Below are 24,855 nucleotides of genomic sequence, written 5' to 3'. Positions count from 1 at the left end.
TACACTTTGGTTTCATCAATAAATTGATGTAGTGATGGGAACATACATACGTGCACAAAATTAAATAAAATATAACTGCGATTAGTTTTAACTTCACAAAACAAACAATAGAACGGCTGAATTCCAATGACTTTTAATGCTCCGTTCCGACTATTACAATTTCGAAACGAAACGATAAAATGAAACGATACTACAGTGTCGCAGTCAGACTTGGCTATTTTAAATCATAGCAATGTTTAATACCTATGTAAGTACCTTAATAATTCCAAAGGTATATAAAAATCTGTAGCTAGGTAAGGTAAAAGGTACTCAATTATTTTTATACCTAGGTAAGGTAAAAGGTACCACTATTTTGTACCTAGGTACGTACCTAGGTAAAAGTATCTAGGTATGTCCCAACACTGGAAATATCACATTATTAAAGGCAAAAACAGTATATATACATAAATCGAATATCGATAGGTTTTGGGCATTTCTGGATTATGCGGCCTAACTATTCCTTTTATACTATTCTTCCTCTTTCTACTTGGTTCCTTGTTCAATAAACACGTGTGTCTGCTATCAGCTAAAATATCTGCAACAAAGTGTTTCTTTATTTGTTCTTACTGGATATATACAAAAACGAGAAGTCAAGACAAACCAAGGAGATACTAAGGAGTAATATCTGTGTTCCACTACTAAAAGGCTCTGCGGATCGAGCTGTTTTCTACAGATTTTCTACAGGTTATGGGCCCAGATCCCCATCGAAGATAAGTACACCTTGTGATTTACATTTACTACAGCGGTCGGCACACACATACGTTGACATTTTGTTTTATATTTGTGTGAGTACCCAGCGGGAATGTGAGAAGTTGGTTTTTGTGTTCTTGAAATCCTGTTCCTTTTTGCAGGCGGCGGTGTGGGGTTAGATTATTTCTGAGCGTTAAATGGGGGTGGGTTTCTGAGTAGCATCAATATCAGGCCACTTATGCGCTGTGTGATTTCTGTGGCACCACGATTATAATATTTTTGAACAAAAAAATCACCAACTTATAAAATTCAAAAATTCTATGATTTGCACCAAAACCAAGAGACTTGTTCTCACATTTATTTTTAATTTTTCAGTAATTTTAAAATTCGTAGAAAAAATATGAATAATTGTTAATCAAAAAATTAAACTATATAACTATTATCGTAATGTCTACTCAACATTTTTCAAATAATAATAAGGATGAATGTGGGATTCAACCAAATTATAGAGAAAAGCCACGGTAAGACGATTAAAATATTTGATCACATTAATCAAGGAATTACATTAAATTACAAAGAAAACTATTGTTGTTTTTTACATTTTTAAACATTTTCTGTGAAATAAAATAATTTGATCGTCAGATCGTGGCCTAAGCCATTTTTAAGTGTTGTTAAAATATAAAAATCCGTGTTGGTGGTATTGAAAACACGAAAAATGCCTAATATACCTATAATATACGTAACCTTTAATGATTACGGTCCCTGAAAAGTATTGTTTAAATATTTATTCGGCGCCAAAGTGTGACCCAACTTTACAACGAAATTTACCCCACAATTATCTGCATTTTGTATGGTATTATCAAGAATATAATGCAGGGTCACATCATTTTTAAATTTGTTGGAAAAAGTGAAAAAAAAGTGAAAATAGTTAATTTTAATCTAAAAAACAATAAAAAGGTGAGTGATAAAATGAATTTTGTCTTTTTATAACCTTTATTTCAGCGTTACAAAGGTTAGTATCACAGATATTTTCGCCATTAATAAATATACGCCTCCGGATGCTATCTTCAACACAAATTCTGCATTTCAGTGACACTTGAAATGTTTTTAATCTTTACCAGTGGTAAATGGTATGAGGTGTTCATTAAATGGTTGTATAAATAGTACTTCAGTACTAACTTAGTTGTTTAACTTAATCAAAATATTACATTTATTTCAGCCAGGCCGACTGAGACTTCTTGGGACCAGAAGTGTTGCGCCTGCGTTTGTCATATTTTATTTTTTCTATTCATAGTTTTTGATATAGATACCCGACATAAAACAACTGAACAGAAGGTAAATGATCGGCCATGGCAAACCAGGCATAATTTCTGGAGAGATCCTTTAATTTTGTGCGGAGACCTAATAATGGTAATTACTCTTATTATTATTCCTGGTCTTACATTCATATCTAAATTATGTTTGATATTTTCAGAAGACAGACAAGAAATGGATATCTAAGTACTGCATTCGGCCAAGCAAAACCCGGGAATGCTTCATGCATTAAAAATTTGTAGTTCCAATGCTTCGATAATAAATACACAAACAAATATTACAAAAAAACATGATTTTTATTGTGGAAAATCAGATACTGCAAAGCACTGCAAAACCAAAACTGCGAGGGTCTGGAAAAACCAAAACTGGGAGGGTGTAGAAAAACAGATATTGCAAGTGGAGGAAAACCATAACTGGCTACGTGTGGAAAATCTATAACGCGGGAAGTTGAAAAACCCGTGGATTTTGTACTGCATTCTTCTGCCAGAGATCCAGATAGAAACCTCATTTCCCCCTTACTTTTTGTGTCACCCCCGTGTATTTTGAAACCAGAGATGGAAGAAATGTAAGGGGTGAATGAGGTTTAGTCCCTTCCGCTTCTATGGAGAAACCTCTTGAAAATATGTTATTTTCCAGAGGAATTTTCCCGGTGGGTAATTTGCACTGGGCAGGTCATCGATGTGTGTGTGCAGACCGCTGTTCTACGTTATAGGTGTGCGAGCTGCGCGCCGGCAGAACAAAACCCTATGCTCACTTAATAGGGCGCTGCCGACCGCTGATTTACTATCATGGAAAAATCAAAAAGAAATATTAAACCATTCGACGGCGAAAAATATGCGATGTGGAAATTTCGAGTTAAAGCGCTTTTAAGCGAAAATGATTCGATTAAAGTAATTGATGAAACTGGTGGTGAAATTAGTGATGAAAATGCGGTTGAAAAAACTGATGAGTGAGAAAAGTTAGAGAAATTGGCAAAAAATACAATTATTGAATATTTAAGTGATTCCTTCTTAAGTTTCGTCACAAATGACTGCAGTGCTAAAGAAATTTTTCATAATTTAGACTTAATATATGAACGCAAAAGTTTGGCTACACAGTTGTCCGTCCGAAAACAATTACTTTCACTTAAACTAAAAGGCGATATGGATTTGATAAACCATTTCAATATATTTGATGATCTAATAGCGGAACTTTCTGCATCTGGCGCGAAATTAGATGACATGGACAAGGTCAGCCATCTTTTGCTTTCTCTACCTGTTTCGTATGACGGCGTCATTACCGCCATCGAAACACTCGCAGAAAATAATTTGACTTTGGCTTTCGTCGAAAATAGATTACTTGATCATGAAATTAAGTTAAAGCAAAAATCTAAAGATACAAGTTTAAAAGTATTGCAAGCTGTGAATAAAATAAATGAAGTAAACAACTTTCAAAATAGAAATAATCAGTTTTAATATAAAAATTATAAGTTTCAAGATAAAGTCCCATTTAAATCCAAATTCAAATTTAATAAACAAAAATGTTTTTACTGTGGCAAGATAGGGCACTTAAAGAAGGATTGCTATAAATATAAGAAAGAGAAAGAAAATGAAAATAATAAAGAAAAACAGGCACAATTGGCTCAAGGGCAAAAAGAGACAGAGAGATCTGGTTTTGCATTTATGCTCAAACGTCACAACAATATTAGTGATGGGCATATTTCATTCCTATTGGACTCGGGTGCATCTGATCACTTGACCAACAACGAAAATCTACTCTCAAACGTTTGTCATCTTGAATCACCAATCAAAATCGCTGTTGCAAAGTCGGACGAATTTATATTTGCAACTAAAAAGGGATCAATGGAATTGCTAACCGATCATTTACCAACGTTACCCTAAATGATGTACTATTTTGTCCTGATGTATCACAAAACCTTATTTCTGTAAAAAAGATGCTAGATGCTGGTTTTACGATTGCAATTCATCCAGGAGGTGTGCTTGTGAGTAAAGATAAATTAAATATAATGGATGCACATTTTATTGATAATGTCCCTTCTGTGAAATTTACAATACCTAAGAATGCATTTGTATCAAGTACAATAAATTATAACATATGGCATGAGAGGTTAGGGCATATAAGTCAGGGAAAATTTCTTGAAATTAAAAACCACAATTTATTTGAAGATACTAATTTGCTAACTAATGTTAATCCAGTTAATGATTTATGCGAAGCCTGTATAAAACGAAAACAAACTAGGCTTCTTTTTGAAAAGGTTAAAAATAAAGATCACATAGATAGGCCATTATTTGTAATACATTCAGATGTCTTTGGTCCGATAAGACCTCCAACAGTAAATAAAAAGAATTACTATGTTGTTTTTATAGATCAATATACACATTACTGTGTAACATATTTGTTAACTTACAAGTCAGATGTTTTTGCTGCATTTAGGGATTTTATTTTAAAAAGTGAAGCCCATTTTAATCTGAAAGTTGTTAATCTGTACATAGATAATGGGAGGGAATATTTATCAAATGAAATGCGAGAATTTTGTGTTGAAAAAGGCATCAGCTACCATTTAACAATTCCACACACACCTCAGCAAAATGGTGTATCCGAAAGGATGATAAGGTCTATAACTGAAAAAGCTCGTGCTTTAGTTAGAGGAGCCAACCTACAGAAAAGTTTCTGGGGTGAAGCTGTATTAACAGCAGCGTATTTAATAAATAGAAGTCCAAGTAATGCACTTAAAGAGTTATTGAAAACACCATATAAAAGGTGGCATAACAAAAGGCCAAGTTTATAATATTTAAAAGTTTTTGGTTCCACAGTATATGTTCATATTAAACTACGAAAAAGAAAGTTTGATGAAAAGTCATGGAAAAGTATACTTGTGGGGTATGAACCAAATGGGTATAGAGTGTGGTGTATTGGAAAAGAAATATTTGTAACAGCAAGAGATGTTGTTGTTGATGAAACAAATATGGCAAAATCTAGAGCTGTGGTTGAGGATGACATGCATCTTAATATTGAAGATGATGAAAGTATTCAATCAAATATTGATAATGAAAATGTCCTCAACATTAATGGGAAATCTGATCAAGCAGATGAACAGCCTAGTAAAATGGTAGAATTTGAAAATGCCGATCCAGAAATGTCTGGTGAAAAGTCTTATGAAAAAGAAGACTTGGAATCGCAGATAAATATTAGAAAAAGTGATCGAATAAAGAATAAACCAAAAGTATCTTATCAAGATTTAATAAATAATTGTGTAATGCATACTCAATCTTTAATCAATTCCATACCAATTAAATTTGTCGAGGTTAAATATAGTAAAGATAAAACAAATTGGAAGAAAGCTATTAAAGAAGAACTGGACTCACACTCATTAAATAAGGCTTGGTCAATTGTACAAAAGCCTGAAAATAAAAATATAGTTGATTGTAGATGGGTTTTTACAATCAAACAAAATGAATTCGGCGAACCAATAAAATATAAAGCTAGACTTGTTGCTCACCGTTTTACGTAAGAATACTTAGTTGATTATAACGAAACATTTGCACCTTTAGCAAGAATCTCGAGTTTTAGATTGATTATGTCTATAGCAAATCAATATGTCCTTCTAGTACATCATATGGATGTTAAAACAGCATTTTTAAATGGAATATTAAAAGAAGAAATTTATATGCAAATACCCGAGGGTCTAATAAGTAGAGAAAATGAAGTTTGTAGACTACATAAAGCTATTTATGGTCTCAAGCAAGCTGCAAGGTGTTGGTTTGAAATATTTCAGAAAGCATTGACAGAAATAGGCTTTGTTAATTCACCAGTAGATCGTTGTATATATCTTCTTGACAACGGGGATATATTCTCTAATATATATATTCTATTATATGTAGATGATTTAGTAATCTCTACCAAAAATAAACAAGTTATGAACGATTTATTAATAAATTAAATTATACCTAATGAACAAATTTAGAATGACTGATTTAAATGAGATTAAATTTTTCTTAGGTATAAAAGTTGATAAAAGTGATGATCATATAAGTCTTAGTCAATCTGCTTACATAAAAGCAACACTTTTAAAATATAATATGGAACATTGCAATCCTGTTAACTGTCCTCTGCCAACTAAACTTAATCATATTGCTCTTAGCTCAGATGATAAGTGTGATGCCCCATGTCGAAATGTAATAGGATGTTTAATGTATATTATGTTATGTACAAGACCTGATTTAACTACAGCCGTTAATTTTTTAAGTCGTTATTGTGAAAAGAATAACAAAGAACTTTGGCAATGCCTGAAGAAAGTTTTAAGGTACCTAAAGGGTACAGTTGATTTAAAGTTATCTTTTCAGAAAAACTTAAATTTTAATGAGTTTTTGGTCGGCTATGTGGACTTAGATTGGGGTGGCAGTGAATCAGATAGAACAAGAAAGGAAGCTACCTTCGGCCAGCCGAAGCTTATATACCCTTGCAGATAAAGTAATGCTCACTCGGTGCAGTTCCAGGGATTCCAGATTCAGCATTTTTATTTAAATTTTGTTTTTAAGTAGTCAAGAATAAAAACGCCTACTTCCTACAAAGTTACAATGAATTCTCTTATATTTGTTTGAATATTCCTATGGGAGCCTTAAGATATAGTGGTCCGATCCGGCTCGCTCCGACATATGTACTACCTGCAATAGAAAGAAGACTTTCGGGAGAGTTTCATCGCGATAGCTTTAAAACTGAGAGACTAGTTCGCATAGAAACGGACAGACGGACAGACGGACATGGCTAGGTAGACTCGGCTATTGGTGCTGATCATTTACAAATCGCAGATATGCTAACTAAACCATTACCAGCGCAAAGTTTTTGTGATCTGCGAGATCAAATGAATTTGATAAACTGAAGAAATGGAATGAAATGGATCTCATTGAAAATCAAGCGGTTGTTTCAACTTTAAGTTTTTTTTTTTTATGATTTGAAATGAAATTGTTTAACGTAAATTATAATTTTATACCTTATACAGTCTGGTTGGGTTTTTGTGGGTTTTCTTCAATCCTTGCAACAAATGTTGGACTGGAATTGTACAACTCCCACTATAGCATATACTGACACTTTTCTTATATTAAGTAAACTATAAATTAAGTAAACTATAGGGTGTTCAATTGCGTTGCAAACGTTGTAAAGTGTAAAAGTGTAAATCAATTCCAACAACAATTTCTATACAAAATAGTTTTCAAAAGTAGGCCTTTACAACTTTTTTGTATAGAAATTGTTTTTTACACTTTACAAAGTTTGCAACGCAATTGAACACCCTAATATATACTATTTTTGAGGAGGTGTGTGGAAATATCACATTATTAAAGGCAAAAACAGTATATATACATAAATCGAATATCGATAGGTTTTTGGCATTTCTGGATTATGCGGCCTTACTATTCCTTTTATACTATTCTTCCTCTTTCTACTTGGTTCCTTGTTCAATAAACACGTGTGTCTGCTATCAGCTAAAATATCTGCAACAAAGTGTTTCTTTATTTGTTCTTACTGGATATATACAAAAACGACAAGTCAAGACAAACCAAGGAGATACTAAGGAGTAATATCCGTGTTCCACTACTAAAAGGCTCTGCGGATCAAGCTGTTCTCTACAGATTTTCTACAACAATAAATAATTATAAATACAAAAATACAAAAGACCGTTAGCCGTCGGGTACACAGGGGGACCAACGGGGGACTCGTCCCCTGCCGTAACTGGGTGCACCGATGGTAGTGCGATTATACTCTCCCCGTGAGGGCGGCTGGAAGCAGGTCCTTAGTCTAGCTATGACTATGGATGCTGACGAATCGTAGTCGGGCGGACATGGGTAGGTCTTTAAAGTGCCTTCCCTCAAGTCAGGCGTGTCAAGCGACCCGTGCCCACTGACTTTCAGGTTCGCAGCTGAGGGGTAAATCCAGCTGTGTCTTAACGGAGCCTTCCCAGGGCCGGGCAACTCTGGGTCGGAAGTGGCCTTGCCGTGGCTTTGGGGCGGAGTCACGGTCGACCTTTTTATAGAGCCCCAACAACCCTCAGGTCCGCCGCGCTTGCCTGGTCGAGCAACGCCGGCGATCATGTATTGAATATGGAAACCAACACCGTAGCTTCGGACCTCACGGGGGAGGTAAAACCCCAAACCGTTTCCGCTACCATCGAGGAAGGGCCACGAACACCCAGCCAGGGTGCTTCGGCTCCGATGGGAACGGAAGGGGCTGCTAAGACCAGCGCCCCTTTAGGAAACAATAACACCCACCCACACAATAGCGGAACCCAGCCGGGTATCAGCAAGGCAGCCACTGTTACGCATCAGCAGCGCAAGGCCAAGGTCAGTCGGGCCCGTTTCATTCTCGGCAAGATTGCCAAGAATGAGGCAGAAGGCAAGACTGACCAGCGCGATGCGGAGGACAAGACTCGATGCCTTGCGGAGATCGCAGCCTTCGAGGAATATATGAGGACGCGCCCGGAGGCCACCCAAGCGAACACAAAAAGGGACCGCTCGCACGAGGCAAGCGAGAGCGCACCCAAACGGGCAAAAGACGGTCAGGGGAGGCCAAGACCGACCTCCTTTGTGAAGAAGGCCAAGAAACTTAGCGACGTAGCCAGAGACAGCCTCGCGATGGCACTGGTGGACGACCTACACGACGACGGACTCCTGCTGTCGGAGAAGTGGGAGGAGATCGAGGTCAAGGTGGCCGACATGATAGCTGAAAGGCTATCAGCCGTGCCAAATGGTCCGATCCGATCCCCTCCTTCGACTCGTCGGACATGGTCAGAGGGCACTGGGTGATCAAGTGCGATGACTCGTCTTGAGGTCCTTCCTGGCGGAATGCATATCCAAGAATGGAAATGCATGGGACGGCCTTAGCATTAGGCTCGTCCACGCCAGGGAGATTCCAAGGAGGCCGCGGGCTCGCATTTGGTTGCCAAAGGATCAGACTGACCAATGAAAGGTGCTGTCGCTGCTGAGGACTCAGAACCCAGAAGTGCACACAGAGGACTGGGCGATACTAAAAGTAGAGAAGGAGATGAAGACGAGCCAGCCGTTCCTCTTCCTCATCACCCAGCGCTGCCTGCCGCAGCTTGAGAAGGCCGACTACACCATCCGGTACGGTCTACGGAAGGCCAAGATCAAGGTCTTCCTGGCAGAGCCGGATGATGTTCTCGAGGAGGTCGATGACACCAACAAGCTGTTGGATGACCTGGTCATCGACGACAAGAGCCCAGACGTGACGCCCACTACCGATGCCTAATGTCGTGCAGATTAACCTGAAGCGCAGCACGCATGCTTCAGCCAATCTCGCAGTTCTTCTCAGTGAGAGGAACATTGACATAGGCATCGTTCAAGAACCATGGACTCGAGACAGACAAATCTCGGATCTAGCACAACAAGGATATATACACTATTTTATACTAACTCGACAGGTAGGCCGGGAGGCCGGGTATTATTATAAAGAATAGATTCGTGGCGGCGGGTGGGACATCGATGGTGATAGTCATCAAGCTGCTGCAATGAGCGGAAGATACTAAGACGACCCTGGTGCTCGGATGCGACGCTAACGCCAGGCACACTATGGGGAAGCTCGGAAACCAACGAAAGGGGTGAGTCTCTTTTTGATAATATTATATAAGGTTGACATAAGGTTGAAAAGTGGATAGTGTCGAAACAAAATTCCTTTTCAGATCATCGGTACATTTTCTTCGAAATTTCGATTCCGATTAGCAAACCGGAACCGAAACGTAACCCCCGCAGAACAAACTGGGACAAATTCGGTAAGATTGTCTACTCAAAAGTTAGCAACAGAAAAATACGGGTACAAACCTCTACGACGACCCTGGACAAGGAAGTAGAGGACCTAACAAACATTCTAAACAATGCATATAAGGAAACATGCAAGGCTTCATACTCTAAGAAACAACACCCTATATGGTGGACCAAAGAGCTTTGCACTCTTAGAAAGAGGGCAAGAAAAGCCTATAACTCCAGCTATGCTACCAAGGAATGGGAGCCATACAAAGAGGCACAAAAAGCATACAAAAAAGCGATATAAGCAGCCAAGAAAGATCCTTGGAGGACTTACTGCGAATCGCTCAAAGGAATGAAAGACTCAGCTAGACTAAGCAAGGTCCTTTAAAGGGTATAACAGCCCTACTCTATTACACAAACAAGACGGATCAGCGACTACCACAGTGAACATTTTAACCAATATACAATGGCCACCTTCTTAGATAAAGAAGGCGCGTTCAATAATGTAAACGCCGAATCCATACTGAGCTCCCTCAACTCGATCGGCATTGAAGGAGACATCAGAGCTTGGATCGGAGTTATGCTTTTTGACTCAATGAATGGGCAAAAACCTGCGGACTTGGTATAAACCCGAGTAAAACCGAACTGATGCTCTTCACGCGAAGAACAAAGATCCCAACATACAGCAAACCAAAAATAGATGGAATCGAACTCGAGCTATCGGGTAAATTTTTGTAATATTTTCTACGGATGGGCGGTTAAGGATTTGGGAAAGAGGCTGTGTGCGAATATGTTGGCCCTAATAGTGCCCAGTCCAGGGCAGTTGTCTAAGAGGTGGTCGATGTTTGGGAGTCCTCCGCAGAGACTGCAGTTCGGATTGGTGTTGCCTTTTAATAGGTGTTCGTGCGTGTGCTTAGTGTGTCCAATTCGGAGCCGGATGAAGGTGCTGCACTGCTGTCTCCCGATTGCCGCTGGGAGAGGTATTTTTGTACATGTCGCACTGTGGGGCGCCTAGAACAAAAAGCCTGCCAAAATGGTTTTTTTTTTTTAAGATTTTCCAAAATGTTGCAATTCAACTTTAAAAACAATTGAATTCTCTATACACATCAAAAGGAAAGAGTGATCTGTGTTGAATGGTTCTCCCACTACAGATTTATAAAGTGGATTTTTCGAAATATAATTTTAGCCAATAAGAAAAAAAGGTATTTTTACACATCTTTGAAATTTTTCTGAAAGCGCCCAAGGGCCTAAGTTGTATATGTAACGATTGAAATTTTAAGAGCAACCAATTCTTAGAATATTTAAAAATTTAAGATACGTAATTACTATTTTTTTTAAATTTTTTAAAAGTGGTCCAAAAAAAAAGGAATTTTTTGGATATCCTTGGACGTAAAGTAGTGTTACACCCTAAATGCCCTTTTAATTCTTTTTTTATTTCCTTGATTGATTCACCTATGACACCTATAAGATATCATTGACCAATTTAAAAAAAATGTAAGCATTGAGTTAAAAATATAAATAATGACTTAATCCCAATTTATATGAACCAATATTGAAATAGAACCGAGACATTCCCCTTTGTAATAAGCGTTTATATGGCAGCTATAAGATATAGTTGACCGATTTGAATAATTTTTTTTTTCAAAAATCAAGTTAAATTAAAAAAAAATATTGGGAAACTTAGAACCCTATGAGTAATTTATTTATATTTTTTTTCTTAAAAAAACAATCATTTTTTCTTAAAAATTTTCTACAACAAAAAAATTTCACTAAAAAAATTCACCTTTTGATGTTTTTTTTACATATCTAATTGCCTTCAACAATGCCCCATCAAAAGATATTCGATATAGGGCTCCGCTGATTTAAGGCAGACTTTTGGCTTTTTCGCCCCACTGTGTGTCGATGTCAACTAAACATGCGGATCTCACATATGTCCTAGAAAATCCGTTTTTAATATTAAATGCCAAAAATAGTTTTTAGCAAATATCTCATTAACTTACGAAAATTGTGTTTGCTTTCTTTACTTTAACTTTATTTATCTACATAAATTAAAATATTTTTGTGCATCATCTTAGCTGCACAAGTTAACATCCAGCAACTGCAATACATGAACGACGACGATATTAAGGAGGCAGTTGCGCCATTAGGTTTGCGCATTGAGTTTAGACAAAAACTCTACCAATGGAGGAATTCTCAGGTAAGTGACCAACTATAAATGTGTGAAAATAATTTAAGTAAATATTTTAAATTTTGTAGAGCGGAGATAAAAAACAATTTTCCGAAAAACCTACCGATGTTGCACCCGCAGTGTCGTCTTGCGGAAAGGCCGTCTGGATTAAAAGTTTGCATTCCCTACTTAATGAAACGCAAAAAGGCAAGGCTATTTTGGAGTACGAAGAAACCCATCGTAACCCTTCCCAAACCCTTCGTGACAACCTTATTGCGATTATAGTAGAAGAGGCAATATTCGGGAATATTACGATTAAAGTTCCCGATTTCCAAACCTTGCTGGACGAAATATGTTTGCTTTTTCCAAGCCAGATAAGCGTGAAGGTAAAATATTTGCTATAAATAGTAGGAATATTACTTTATTCCCCGAAAGGGTAGAGGAAATCCGTCTGGAAAACTTTACTCAAAATATAGAAATCGCCGCAGCCAAAAAAAAAAATGGAGAGAAAGTCTTTGGAAATGGTGGTATCTGGGGCTGACGACGAAGACAGTTCCATCTGCAAGGCGTACAAGCTGACACTCAGCCGTACTTGCGACGATTGGGATAGTGTACGCGATATGTGGAAGAAGACTTTTAATCTACGTCAACAAGACGTTACAACTCTGAATAATTTAGAGTTTTTTGAAGCGTGGAATAAGTTTTCCCACGCTAAAGCTTTCGAACTGGTAAGTCAAATATGTACATTTTCGTTTTTTTTACAATAACTTCATAACAAATTTTGTTCTAGATTGATATCGATTTCGAAATAATCTATCCCGGCAAAGGTTTTCACTTGCTTTCCAAATGGCAAGAGTTTCGAGACAAAATTTTTGGCTACTATGAAGACAACATATCCAATGCACAGTGCAAAACGCAACTCACACTGGCCAAAAAATGCACCAACTTAGGTAAAGCTTCTTACAGCAAATATACTAAGTTAAGAGTTAAGCATATAATTTTTTTTAAATACTCTTGAACTTTAAATATAGAAATTGGATATTACGATTTATAAATATTTTATTTATGTATTAAATATTTGTATTATAAATAGACTCTAATTTACTATTCCAATACTGCAGATGACCACGACTTCTTGATCGCCACGTTGTTCAACGCCGTACTTCCCTCATCAGGCCGGTTCAGAAATGAGGATGGAAAATTAACGCGAAAGGCCACAATTTTGGACGCCCAGGAGAGTTTCGTCCTAAGACTAGTAACCATTAACGATTTCGAAATCCAATTGGATCGGGTCATCAATAAGTATTATAGTTCCGGCTTAAAATTACAGCCAATAATTATCGTAGTTGGGCCATTTGATAACGATATAAAAGATTTTTTTTTGTATTTTGATGCAAATCTAATAAGTTGCACTTCGTTCGTAAATTGTCTGGAGCTTTGTTTTAAGACATTTCAGATATTATCTTTTGAATATCCGAAAGCTTCACAACAGACATGGCTGTTTATACAGCAATATTTTTATGATATTAAAACCAAATACGACACCAAGTCTGCTAACATAGCTTCTTTAATTGATTATCTGAAAAATTAAATACGTTTTCTTTAAAGTAATGTAAACTTGACAAATCAGTATTTCAAGATGTTTCAATGCTTTATTTGTAAAACCGGCTTTGCCGAAACTAATAAGCTCATTTCTCACTTTAAAGTAGATCATGTTTTATCAGGGAAAAATCTAAGGCTGCAATGTATGCAACAAAATTGTCACCAAACCTTTTCCCAGTTCTCCCGATTTAAAAAACATTTGTATAAATGCCACAAAATCGATAATGAAATCAATTTAAAAAGGGAAACTGTCGAAATCAAAAATGAATGTGAAATCTTAAATAATTATGTTTCGGAAGCCTATCTACCGGTTAATCTTGATGAACCCTTTGTAAAAGAGAAAGTTACTAAGAAGTCTGAAATTGAAAGTATGGAAAAACAAATTCTTGAGTTCTCTTTAATTTTGTATGAGCAAAACTTTATGCCAAGGAAGAATGTATGTCAAATTCAGAAAATGACAGCTTCTTTAATTTCAACATTAGGGTCCCTAATTGAAGAGCAGTTAGATACAAAATCGAAATCGGAAGAACTGCAAGAAATTTTTGTTTTCTGTAAAGACCCATTTAATATTGTCAAATCCGAATATAAATTTTTACAAGCTTTAAAGAAACAAAATTTATATCAAGACCCAATGTCATTCAAAATCGATCAAAAAATTGTCAAAAAAGTTCATCGAGGTGTGTCTACAATGGCTCCAAAATCATATACATTAAATGTAATGCCGTTAAGATTTATGTTTAAGCGTATTTTCGAAATACCTGGTCTGTTGAAATATACTTTAGATAGTATCAACAACTGTGCTAGGAAAGCCACAATTACTAACTTTTCAAATGGTGAAATATTTCGTAATAAACCTAAAACATTTCTCCCGGCTGATTTGCACATTCCTTTTCATTTATATTTTGACGATTTTGAGATAGATAACCCTTTGGGGAGTCACAAAATATCAATTTGTGGAGCTTACATTATATTTCCCAACATTCCTCAGTATCTTCTCTCAAAGCTTCAATATATTTTTCCTACTGCGTTTATTTCGACTGCAGATATAAAGCAATATGGAGTTGAACGATCATTACACCATTTAATTGAAGAACTTAAATTATTGGAACAAGGTGTAGATGTTGATACATCAAATGGATCACAACGAATTTTTTTTTTTTTTAGGAGCAGTCATTGGAGATAATTTAGCTGTAAACACCTTAGCCGGATTTGTACAGTCCTTTAACTCTAATCATTACTGTCGCGCCTGTAAAAGATCCAAATTCGAAATGCAGTTCGATACTGTGGAAAAGCCGGATTATTTGAGAAATCCAACTAATTATAAGTCCGACCTTCTTTTAAAAGACATTCAAAGTACTGGAATTAAAACAAATTGCGTTTTGCACGAACTCGATAAGTTTCATATAACAGAGAGAACTTGTTTTGATTTAATGCACGATGTGTTTGAGGGAGTCTGCAAGTATGACCTATGTAATATTTTGCTAGCGTTAATCAAAAACAATATTTAGGGTGTTTAATTGCGTTGCAAACTTTGTAAAGTGTAAAAGTGTAAATCAATTCCAACAACAATTTCTATACAAAAAAGTTTTAAAGGCCTACTTTTGAAAACTATTTTGTATAGAAATTGTTGTTGGAATTGATTTACACTTTTACACTTTACAACGTTTGCAACGCAATTGAACACCCTAATTGTAACATTAAATGATATTAATGGTAGAAAAAGTTTATTTCCGTTTGGTGAAACAGAGATAGGAAACAAATCAAATTCGCTTGATCTCGTACGTTTAAAAAATTATAATATCAATATGACTGCAAGTGAAACTATGAGTTTTACACATTTTCTTCCTCTAATGATAGGTGATCTAATACCTCTTGATAACCCAGATTGGCAGATTCTTTTATATTTGTTAGCTATAATCGATTTACTTTTTAAGTCTGAGTTTTCTAAAGAAGACTTAAATTATCTAAATAGTGTAGTCCAAAAACATCACAGTGCATACATCGAGTTATATGTGGCTTTAAAGCCGAAGCACCACTTCCTTGTGCACTATGCATCCGCTATCAAGAGAAGTGGACCAATTAAACATCTATGGTGTATGCGTTTTGAATCGAAGCTTAGAGAAGCTAAATTGTATACCCATAATATGAACTCAAGGGTGAATCCTGCTTATTCAATAGCCATAAAACCCGGTTTAAAATTTTCAAAATTTTTAATGGATCATCAAGATTCTTTGGAAGAGTTTTTCTTTCTTTCAAAAAGTACTGATACAATACTTAAAAACTCAGAACATTTCGATAAATTAATCTACCTTCATTACTTTGATTCTGCTTTTGAAAATTGTATTTTATTTCAGGAACTGGATTACAAAGGGACGAAATACAAACAAAATTACTTTGTTGCCACACAAAATCCCAATGTAAAATTATATAAAATTTTAAGTTTTGTTAATTTTAAGAATAACGTTTTCATTTTATGTAATGAAATTAATTTGAAAAAATTTGACATACACTTTCATTCTTACGAGATAGGTTATCCATCCGACAACGTATGTATTGTTAACATTTGTGAATTTATTACTCTTCCTTTGCACTCATATACAATAAACAACGCAAAATCTTATGTTAAATTTAAGTACCTATAAATAAAATCGAACCAACAGAATAAATACCAAAAATATAAACGATTTTTAAATTTTATTATACCTTGTTTCAAGAATATTTTAGATTTGTTATAAGAACTTGAAACTCTAAAGTCAAGCACCTGCTATCTTAATACAAGAAGTATTCTTATTTATTATAAGAATTATTGGGGCATAATATAACAATTTAATATTCTTGATTTAAGCATTTATAATCTACCTTCTAGAATATATCTTACTAAGATCAAGAATTATACGTTCTTAATTCAAGCCTGCACTTTTCTTATTTTGTTAATTAAAATTTCTTATTTCAAGTACAAATATGTCTACATTTAAGAATGATTCATTCTTAATTTTAGAAAGGAGCGTTCTTAAACTGTACCAAAATCAAGTATTTTCGGTCTTGAAAATTCGTTCTTGAAAGCAGTATTTCGTTCTCAAGATCAGATTTTCGTTGCTTGGCTCACTTTTGACACTCAAAACGCTAGATTCAAGCGCGAAATACTTGATATTTTCCCTGAGTGTATAGTTTAGAAATTACAGGAAATTACAGCGCAGAGGCGAAGTGCCCGGTAGAGGGCTTAAGGGATTTAATGGAGGACTTAAGTATTCCCAAAGGTATGCAGCATTTCTTGTACTTTCTTGTACTTCCTTCAGATAAGAACTAAAATATGACTATAGTCATGTGCTTATAAGCACATTTTTTTTAATTCATACGAGCTATTTTTAAATCCAGGCTGAACAAACTTAAGTGGAGCCCATCGATCTACGCTTTTAATATGAAGTAAATTTAAATTATATTTATCCCTTAAAAATGAAAAGGATGATTGCGACGTATAATAAATCAAATAAAAACACCTAGCTATTGCCTATACATAAATGAAAAGGCGTTTATTGTACTTCAAAATACCTTTAATATGAGGTATAGCACAAGTCTGTAGCTCGCAAGTTATGCACTCAGAAAAAAAACCAAGCACATTGTGCTTGTTTCAAGCCCAAACGGTCTTGAAAGGTCGACAGGTACGAAATGGGCTTGTTTTTTCATTTCAAGAACGTTTTATTCTTAATCCGACATTCTTAATTTGAGAACATTTTCGGGCGTAATTAAGTATGAAATGTTCTTGAACCCAGAATTAATTATACTTAAATTAAGTATAAATTCTACTCAAACAATGTAAAAAATAAAAAAACAAATTTTTAAAATTGAATTAAAATTGCTTTAGAGTGGAGGGGAGGGTACAAATTTAATCAGATTTACTTGTAAATGAGGTATAAGCTATGCTCAAATGAAGTATGAAATATTCTTAAACTATTAGTATAAATCATTGTGTTGATTTATTAGTTAACAATACTTATTTTGTATAATCTTAAACTTAATTACTGATAAATGTATAAAGATTTGTAGATAAAAATGTGTTTTATACTTACGAAACATTTTTGTTAAAATTACCTCTCCTAGGATTCGATCCCGCAACCTCACGCACAACAGTCGGACGTTCTAACAGCTCGGCCACGCTCGCTCTTACGCGGCGATGACCAAAAAACCTACATAAGTACTTTTATTTGCATACTTAATTTAAGTACAACGTATACTTGTTTTGAGAATTTAATTCTTAGTTTTAAGTAATATAAAACAAAAACACCTCTTAACAAGGTAAATGGAGTGACGATCGCACCATCAACATACAAAAGTTCTGATACCACATTTTGTGACGAAAAATTCTTGTACATTCGACTAAATAAGTATACTTTTTAAATATGCTTTTGAAGACAATATCATTCGACGCGTATTGTCAGTAAGAATACAAGTCGGACATTTATCCCTACCGGCCCCAACAGCTCCAATTTTCAAAATTTTCACACTTTCAACGACCTCTGTCCCAAACCAATTGATTGGTGTATAACTCGTTACCATTACAGATTTTGAATTCTGCGGCTATATAATAGTAGTCGCCTTTGCAAACTCTCCTGGTGCCCTTCGTCACTACCTGGACTTACGCGCACAGTGATTTATCTCCTTGTGATTTTATGTAAATGTTTTGAAACACAAAATCCGTAATTTGCTATTTTCTCCCCGATTTAAACATAAAATCGGCTTGTTTTGAGAATTTAATTCTTAGCTGTGAATTTAAATGTTTTTTAAATCGAATCGTATTTTGGCATATATGATGCACGTTTTTCACAGTATTTAATACCAATTATTAATTTCAAAATTTTCTCCGATTTAACAAAATTTGCTTGTGATGAGGATCTAATTCTTAATTTTTAATAATATTGAACTACTTGTGTTTTATAAACATATGTATGTACCTACATTATACAGTTTTTGTGAACTAATATTGTATTTTTTAGTCTAGCGCCAATTCTATTTTACTTTAATCAATATTGGTACTCGTTAACTAAATTAATTAGTACATTTTAACATTGGCTTAAGCACAAATTGTACTTGTCAAAATGCTTTTTATTTTTTAATTTTAATACTACTGATGAGAATAATTCATTCCTATTTACAGAGTACTTAAACCTAATTTTCTGAAATTAAGTACTTTTAGTAATCACATTAAAAATGTTTGTGCTTACCAAGAAAAAATTTTTTTTTAGAATAAATTATACTTGGGTTTAGGATAAATCGTTCTTGTTTCGTCCTGTTTATTGAATTATGTTCTGGAATCAAGAACATTTGCGGATAATTTGGGTTTTAAGAATGATTTATTCTTAATTCAAGAACGCCCAACATTCTCATTCTTAAAACAAGCCCAAAAAATACTATCCGAAATCAAGTATAATTCGCTCTCAAATTTTTTTCTGAGTGTGGGTTTACGAAATTTAGCCATTTATATCTGTTTCCCGCTAAACTAGCGTTGAACGGATGGTCCGTAAGGTTTTGCCGTTCCGAAAATTTCCCAGTTAGTCCGCCATCCAATTTTGACGAACGGGCCCTTTTATGCGATATTTAGGCAATGTTTTTTCGGTGCAACTCTGAATTCTTCTTCTTGACAGTGAGAATTGGAACATTCACTGCGAAAACGTAAACAATAATCATATGGAATATTTCAAAAATGGAAGGCACAGAAGAAACAGGTATGCACAATAAATGTTGTTTGTTTTTATGGTAGTAAGGTAGAAGTGGTGAGGTCCTCTCTGAGGACCTCCAAGTAGAGCTGAGCTCCGTTTTGATCCACACCCTCCTAAATTGTTGTCTCCGCGTTCTCTTTAGTACCAGCCTGCGTCATTTAGAAAACCCAAAGATTGCAGTTATCCTCTGCTTTCCTATTTCTGCCAATGATTCCAGCTGATACGCCCCGAAGTATCTCGCCCTGATATGGTTTAGTGCTGGGTAATGACACATCATGTGCTTAGGTGTCTCCTGTGTGTCTGTTTCTTTACAGCTTCTGCAATTAGCGTTGTACGGAAGCCCCATCTTCATGGCTTGCGTGCCAATGGCCAAATGGCCTGTGATGAGTGCCGTGATCCTTCTAATATCCCTTTTGCTTTTGGTTATTAGCTCTCGAGTTCTCTTGCTATTGATGGTTGGCCAGCAGAGCTTTGATCTCCTAAAACCCTGATTTTCTGACCAACTTTTACTAGTTTGTGTTTTGTAGTGTTCGTGAATTCTTGCTTGGACTGTATTAAGGGATTCAGGTAGACTAGTTGTATTGGAGTCGTCTGCCGACCTCATTCGTGCAAGTTCATCCGCCTTTTCGTTTCCTGGTATATCATTGTGCCCTGGCACCCATGTTATCTGTACATGATTGTTTGTTGCTAGTATGTTAAGAGCCGACTTACAATCGGCTACTAGTATCGAGTTGGTTCTTGCTGCTGCGAGAGATTTGATAGCCGCTTGGCTATCAGAGTATATCTTTACCTTGGTATTCCTGAGGCATTGCTAAATCAAAAGCTGGCTGCTTCTAAAATAGCAAGTACCTCAGCCTGAAACACTGTCGCTGATTCTGGGAGGTGGAATTTCGATCCTATTCCCCAGCTTTCAGCGAAAATTCCAGCCCCTACACCACAGGCCATCTTGGAGCCGTCAGTGTAGAGAGATACCTCATCTTGTCCGGTTACTCTATCATTCTCCCAGTCTTCTCTCGTTGGAAAGGTAGTCGTAAATCCGTTTCCAAATCTTATCTCCGCTGTCATATAGTCCGTTTTGTTCTTTGCCAGATAGTTACTGTCCTCTGAGATACGGCAGTGCCCTGTGTGGTAGCCTTTCCAGCATTTACTTGCCTTCAGTCTGGCCGCACTCTGCGCTGCCGTATCCTTTATGAAAAGTTGTATAGACATTATATCCAGAATAGTGTTCAACGCGGCAGCCGGGCATGACCTTGATGCCCCTGTAGCTCCTGCGCAAGCTGATCTCTGTATTCTTGTCAGCTTGGTAATATTGTATACTCTTGTCAGGGCTGGCCACCAGATTAGTGCCCCGTATGTGAGAATTGGCCTTACCACTGCTGTGTAAAGCCATAATATTATCTTAGGGTGTCAGTCACCGACTACCAGTCATCGAGAGCGGACGTCTTTTTTTTTCTCATCGTTGATCTTCGGAACCTGTGCTTAGTATACCTCCCCCCTCCGAGTGCCCGAACGTCTGCCGAAAACAGACAAAAACAAGAGAGAACGCTATAGTCGGGTTGGTGTCCCGACTATCTAATACCCGTCACTCCGCTAAAGGGAGTGCGAACGCTGTGTCGGGTTGGTGTCCCGACTAATAATCGTAACTCAGCTAAAGGGAGTGCGAGGGAGATAGATATATGTTGACAATTTATAAATCGTATAACTTTTTAATGAATGGTCCGATTTGAAAAATGTCTTCTACATTTCGATAGGTATAAATATACACAACAAAATTGCATTTATACTTCTCGGAAATCTTTAAAGATGTGGGCGCAGGACCCATTTTAAAATCGTTTGTGGGCTATTGTGGGCGTTAAAGGGGGCGTGGCGCTCGGCTAAAATAAACTTGCGCTGCGTATGAAGTCAAAGAATATGTGTGGGAAATCTCAACCTTCTAGCTTTTGTAGTTTCTGAGATCTCAGCGTTTATACAGACGGACAGACAGACAGACGGACAGACGGACATAGCTAGATCGACTCGGCTAGTGACCCTGATCAAGAATATATATACTTTATGGGGTCGGAAACGCTTCCTTCTAGCTGTTACATACTTTTGCACGAATCTAGTATACCCTTTTACTCTACGAGTAACGGGTATAAACACTCGCGACCATGGGCCCTGAGCCCCCCAATTTGCAGGGTAATCGCTTTGCTATGCTAGGCGAGAGCCCCAAATCAAAAAAGAAAAGACCTTATCAAAAACTTACGGAAGAGTTCCCTGAACTTCCAACCCCTGTTCAAAAAAACCCAAAGTGTATAAGAGTAAAAACCAAAGACTCCCAAAAACCAATCTCTCACTACTCTTGCTTCGCTATACACAAGGCACTACAAACCATCAGCAAGGAAATAATCTCCATTTCAACGCTAAGAGATGGAAATCTATAAATGCTAGTTGCCACCAAACCAGTGGCCGACAAATTCCTCCGTACCACCATCTTACCCGGCTTATGCGACGTTGAATTCAATTACCATGAATCCCTTAACTTTGTGAAAGGAACAATATACGCACCATGCCTAAACAACATCCCAGAAGAAGAAATTGTGAAAGAGCTACGATCCCAAAACGTGCATTCGGTATTTAAGTTTACTAAAACTATCGACAACGCCACCAAACCCTCGGGAGTGATTCTGGTCACTTTCGATCTCTACAATCTTCCCAGCAAACTGGACATCTCTTGGTACAATGTCAAAGTAAGGGAATACATACCCAACCCAATGCGATGCAAAAACTGCCAGAAGATCGGTCATACAGCTAAACACTGCGATGATCTAACCATGTGCTCCACCTGCAATCTAGCCCCTCACCCACCCGCGCCTTGCTCACGCACTGAATGCGCGAACTGCTCAGGCCAACACCCCGCCTCCTCACCCGCTTACCCAGCGTATCAACAGCAAAGAGACCTTCATAAAATTAAAACAACAAAAAAATGCAGCATGCGAGAAGCGAGAATTATTCAAAAACAACAACAAACATTATCGACAATCAATCATTCGGCAAGGTCGCTTCTTCTAAACCTACTTCGGAAACGGCTTCGAAACCGGAGCACGACTCTCTGCAAGCAGAAACCAACAACACACCATCAACCAGCAAGCAAAACGCAACCAACGTAACACAAAACACAAATGTAACCCCCTCCCCCACCAATCCCCCAACGCCCTCACCGGCCTCCCCCCATTTCCCCCCTTCCCCCCACTACCCCAAATCACCAACGACACCACAAACGCAAGATAAGAATTCCACGATCAAAGAACGACTAAAAAAACCTCGCGATCTCATTAGTGAAGCGCAACGGTTTCTTAAGAGTTTAGATCCAGACCACAGTAATCCCTCTATAAAAAATATGTCCACATACTCCGAACTTAGTAAAGAAAAAAACCATTCAGACTCAGAATCTTCAATGGAACAAGATCTCTAAAAGCGCCCCCTGTACGCCCTTTTTTTTCTTATTTAAATAAATGACTATAAAAATCATCTAATGGAATATAAATGGAATTATAAACAATTACAAACAACTATCTCTACTCATTAATGACAATTCGCCAGATATCATATGCCTACAGGAAACCCATCTGCCCAACGACTCAAATAGCTTTATTTGCCCAAAGGCCTATTTAGCTTATTTCTGTAACCTCCCCCAAAACACGTCAGCTAAACAAGGTATTGGAGTACTCATTAAACGACACATCCCCCATACCCACAATCGGATTACTTCAGACATATTATGCTCAGCTCTCCAGCTTGATCTGGACCGGCCCATCACCATAATTAATATGTACATCCCACCCTGCCAGAGTTTCCGGAGTACCAACATAACTAACTCTTTAAACCATATTTCCGGCCCCTTTATAGTGTTGGGAGACTTCAACTCTTGGAGCCCGCTATGGGGATCGCCAAAAGCCAACTCCCGGGGTAAGGCCCTGGAGCGCACTATCGCTGACCTTAACTTAATTACTCTAAATGACGGCTCCGCTACTCACCTCTCGACCCACAATACGCTAACACACGTAGATATCTCCCTGATATCCCCACAACTTGCGCACATATGTCACTGGTCTATCGCTTCTAATTTGTACGGCAGCGATCACTTCCCAATCACAACCATGGTATCAATCCGATTCAGTACTGACAGATCCCCCCCCACTACCAAAATACAAAACCGACTTAGCCAATTGGGACAGCTTTAAAACAAAATGCTCAAGTATCTCATCGACTTGGAAAGCTGGCTGCCTTAACAGCCAAATTGCCCAAATCACGAAATGCATAAGGGCGGCGGCAAACTGCAGCATCCCACAAACAAAAAGCATTCCACACAAAGCCAAAGTCCACTGGTGGAACAACTCGCTCCAGGAGCTAAGGGATGAAAAACAGGATCTATTTCACCAGTACAAAGCGGACATTACAATTCCAAATCTCTTACGCTACAAAAGAGCCAATGCTGGGTTCACAAAGGCTGTACTAGCTGCCAAACGCACCTGCTTTCAAAACTTCACGTCCCGAATTTCACCTCTCACTACACCCAAAAAGATATGGTCCGACGTCAAGCGCCTAGCTGGGGTACCCCCCACCCCCATTAAATATTTAAAAACAGAAACAGGTCTTCTTACCTGTCCGAAGAAAATTGCAGAGGAATTTGGGGTTAGTTGGTCAGAGTACTCGGCTAACCACAATTTCTCCCAGCAGTACTCTCAATCAAAACAAAGCTATTTAAACAACACATACCAACCCACTTCAATATCTTCCTCCGCGAGGCAGCTCGACTTAAATTTTACACAATTGGAATTAGATATAGCAATCCAAACGGCAAAGGGAAAAAGTCCCGGTTTTGACAGAATATCTTATCCCATGCTTAAAAACCTACCATCAGCTGTTAAAGATAAACTGTTAGAGGTCTTTAACACAATGCTTCAAACAGGATCCTACCCACATAACTGGAAGACAGCCACGGTAATCCCTATACCGAAACCCAATAAAAATAACCAAGAAATAAATAGCTTCCGTCCCATTTCACTTCTCTCTTGCCTAGGGAAAACAGTCGAGAAAATGATCGCACGCAGACTAATGCGGTTTACCACCCAAAAAAACCGTATCTCGCATTACCAGGTTGCATTCAAAAAGAGCCACAGTACCATGGACGCTCTGTTGAGATTTCAACACTTCGCGTCGAAAGCCCTTTCCACAAAAAATCATGTATCCGTTCTGGCTACGGATTTTGAAAAGGGTTTCTATCGCGTGGGGTTACATTCAGTGCAACTTGAACTCTGGGGCGTTGGTCCAAGGCTTTATAACATTACCAAAGCCTTTATGATCAATAGAACTTTCAGGGTCCGACTAATAACTCTACCTCTAATCTACACAAGCTCCACAATGGCATTCCTCCGGGTTCCCCTCTATCGGTGGTACTCTTCATGATTGCTTTTGAGCAAATATCTTTAATTTTTAGCAGACACAAAGACATTTCCATTTCTCTATATGCTGATGACGCATTTATTTTCACCAAGAAGAAAGATCTAAATTCCGTTAAAGATACCTTCTCAAA

The 24,855-nt window shown here is 37.3% G+C and overlaps 1 protein-coding gene, 1 long non-coding RNA gene and 1 pseudogene across 5 annotated transcripts; all 3 read left to right on the top strand.

The window, feature by feature from the left end:
* The first annotated feature begins 1,600 nt into the window (after positions 1-1,600).
* On the top strand, positions 1,601-2,331 carry LOC138913498 (uncharacterized). 4 transcript variants are annotated; one of them, XR_011419268.1, is made up of 3 exons: positions 1,601-1,686; positions 2,024-2,139; positions 2,204-2,331. It is a non-coding gene; the product is annotated as an uncharacterized lncRNA (long non-coding RNA). The 4 variants fall into 4 exon arrangements; XR_011419269.1 differs by having other exon boundaries at positions 1,609-1,686; positions 2,036-2,139; XR_011419267.1 differs by having other exon boundaries at positions 1,609-1,686; positions 1,949-2,139.
* A 10,080-nt stretch (positions 2,332-12,411) lies between these two features.
* LOC138913675 (uncharacterized) lies at positions 12,412-14,749 on the top strand. The gene is made up of 4 exons (XM_070217880.1): positions 12,412-12,692; positions 12,755-12,914; positions 13,086-13,347; positions 14,731-14,749. The coding sequence occupies exons 1-4, from the start codon at positions 12,465-12,467 to the stop codon at positions 14,747-14,749; spliced, it is 669 nt and encodes a 222-aa protein (XP_070073981.1). The 5' UTR covers positions 12,412-12,464.
* Positions 14,750-21,430: 6,681 nt separating this feature from the next.
* LOC123003156 (uncharacterized) lies at positions 21,431-22,429 on the top strand (annotated as a pseudogene).
* The last annotated feature ends 2,426 nt before the right edge of the window (positions 22,430-24,855 follow it).

Source organism: Drosophila takahashii, chromosome 3R, assembly GCF_030179915.1.
Source record: "Drosophila takahashii strain IR98-3 E-12201 chromosome 3R, DtakHiC1v2, whole genome shotgun sequence".
In the NCBI taxonomy this organism is placed as follows: domain Eukaryota; kingdom Metazoa; phylum Arthropoda; class Insecta; order Diptera; family Drosophilidae; genus Drosophila; species Drosophila takahashii.
Note: the sequence above shows the minus strand (reverse complement) of the source record. Positions and strands in the feature narration are given on the sequence as shown.

Coding starts and splice junctions, on each gene's coding strand:
- LOC138913675 (XM_070217880.1), top strand. CDS start 12,465: ATGGAGAGAAAGTCTTTGGAAATGGTGGTATCTGGGGCTGACGACGAA. Junction 12,693..12,754: donor ACGCTAAAGCTTTCGAACTG/GTAAGTCAAATA, acceptor ATTTTGTTCTAG/ATTGATATCGATTTCGAAAT. Junction 12,915..13,085: donor CAAAAAATGCACCAACTTAG/GTAAAGCTTCTT, acceptor CCAATACTGCAG/ATGACCACGACTTCTTGATC.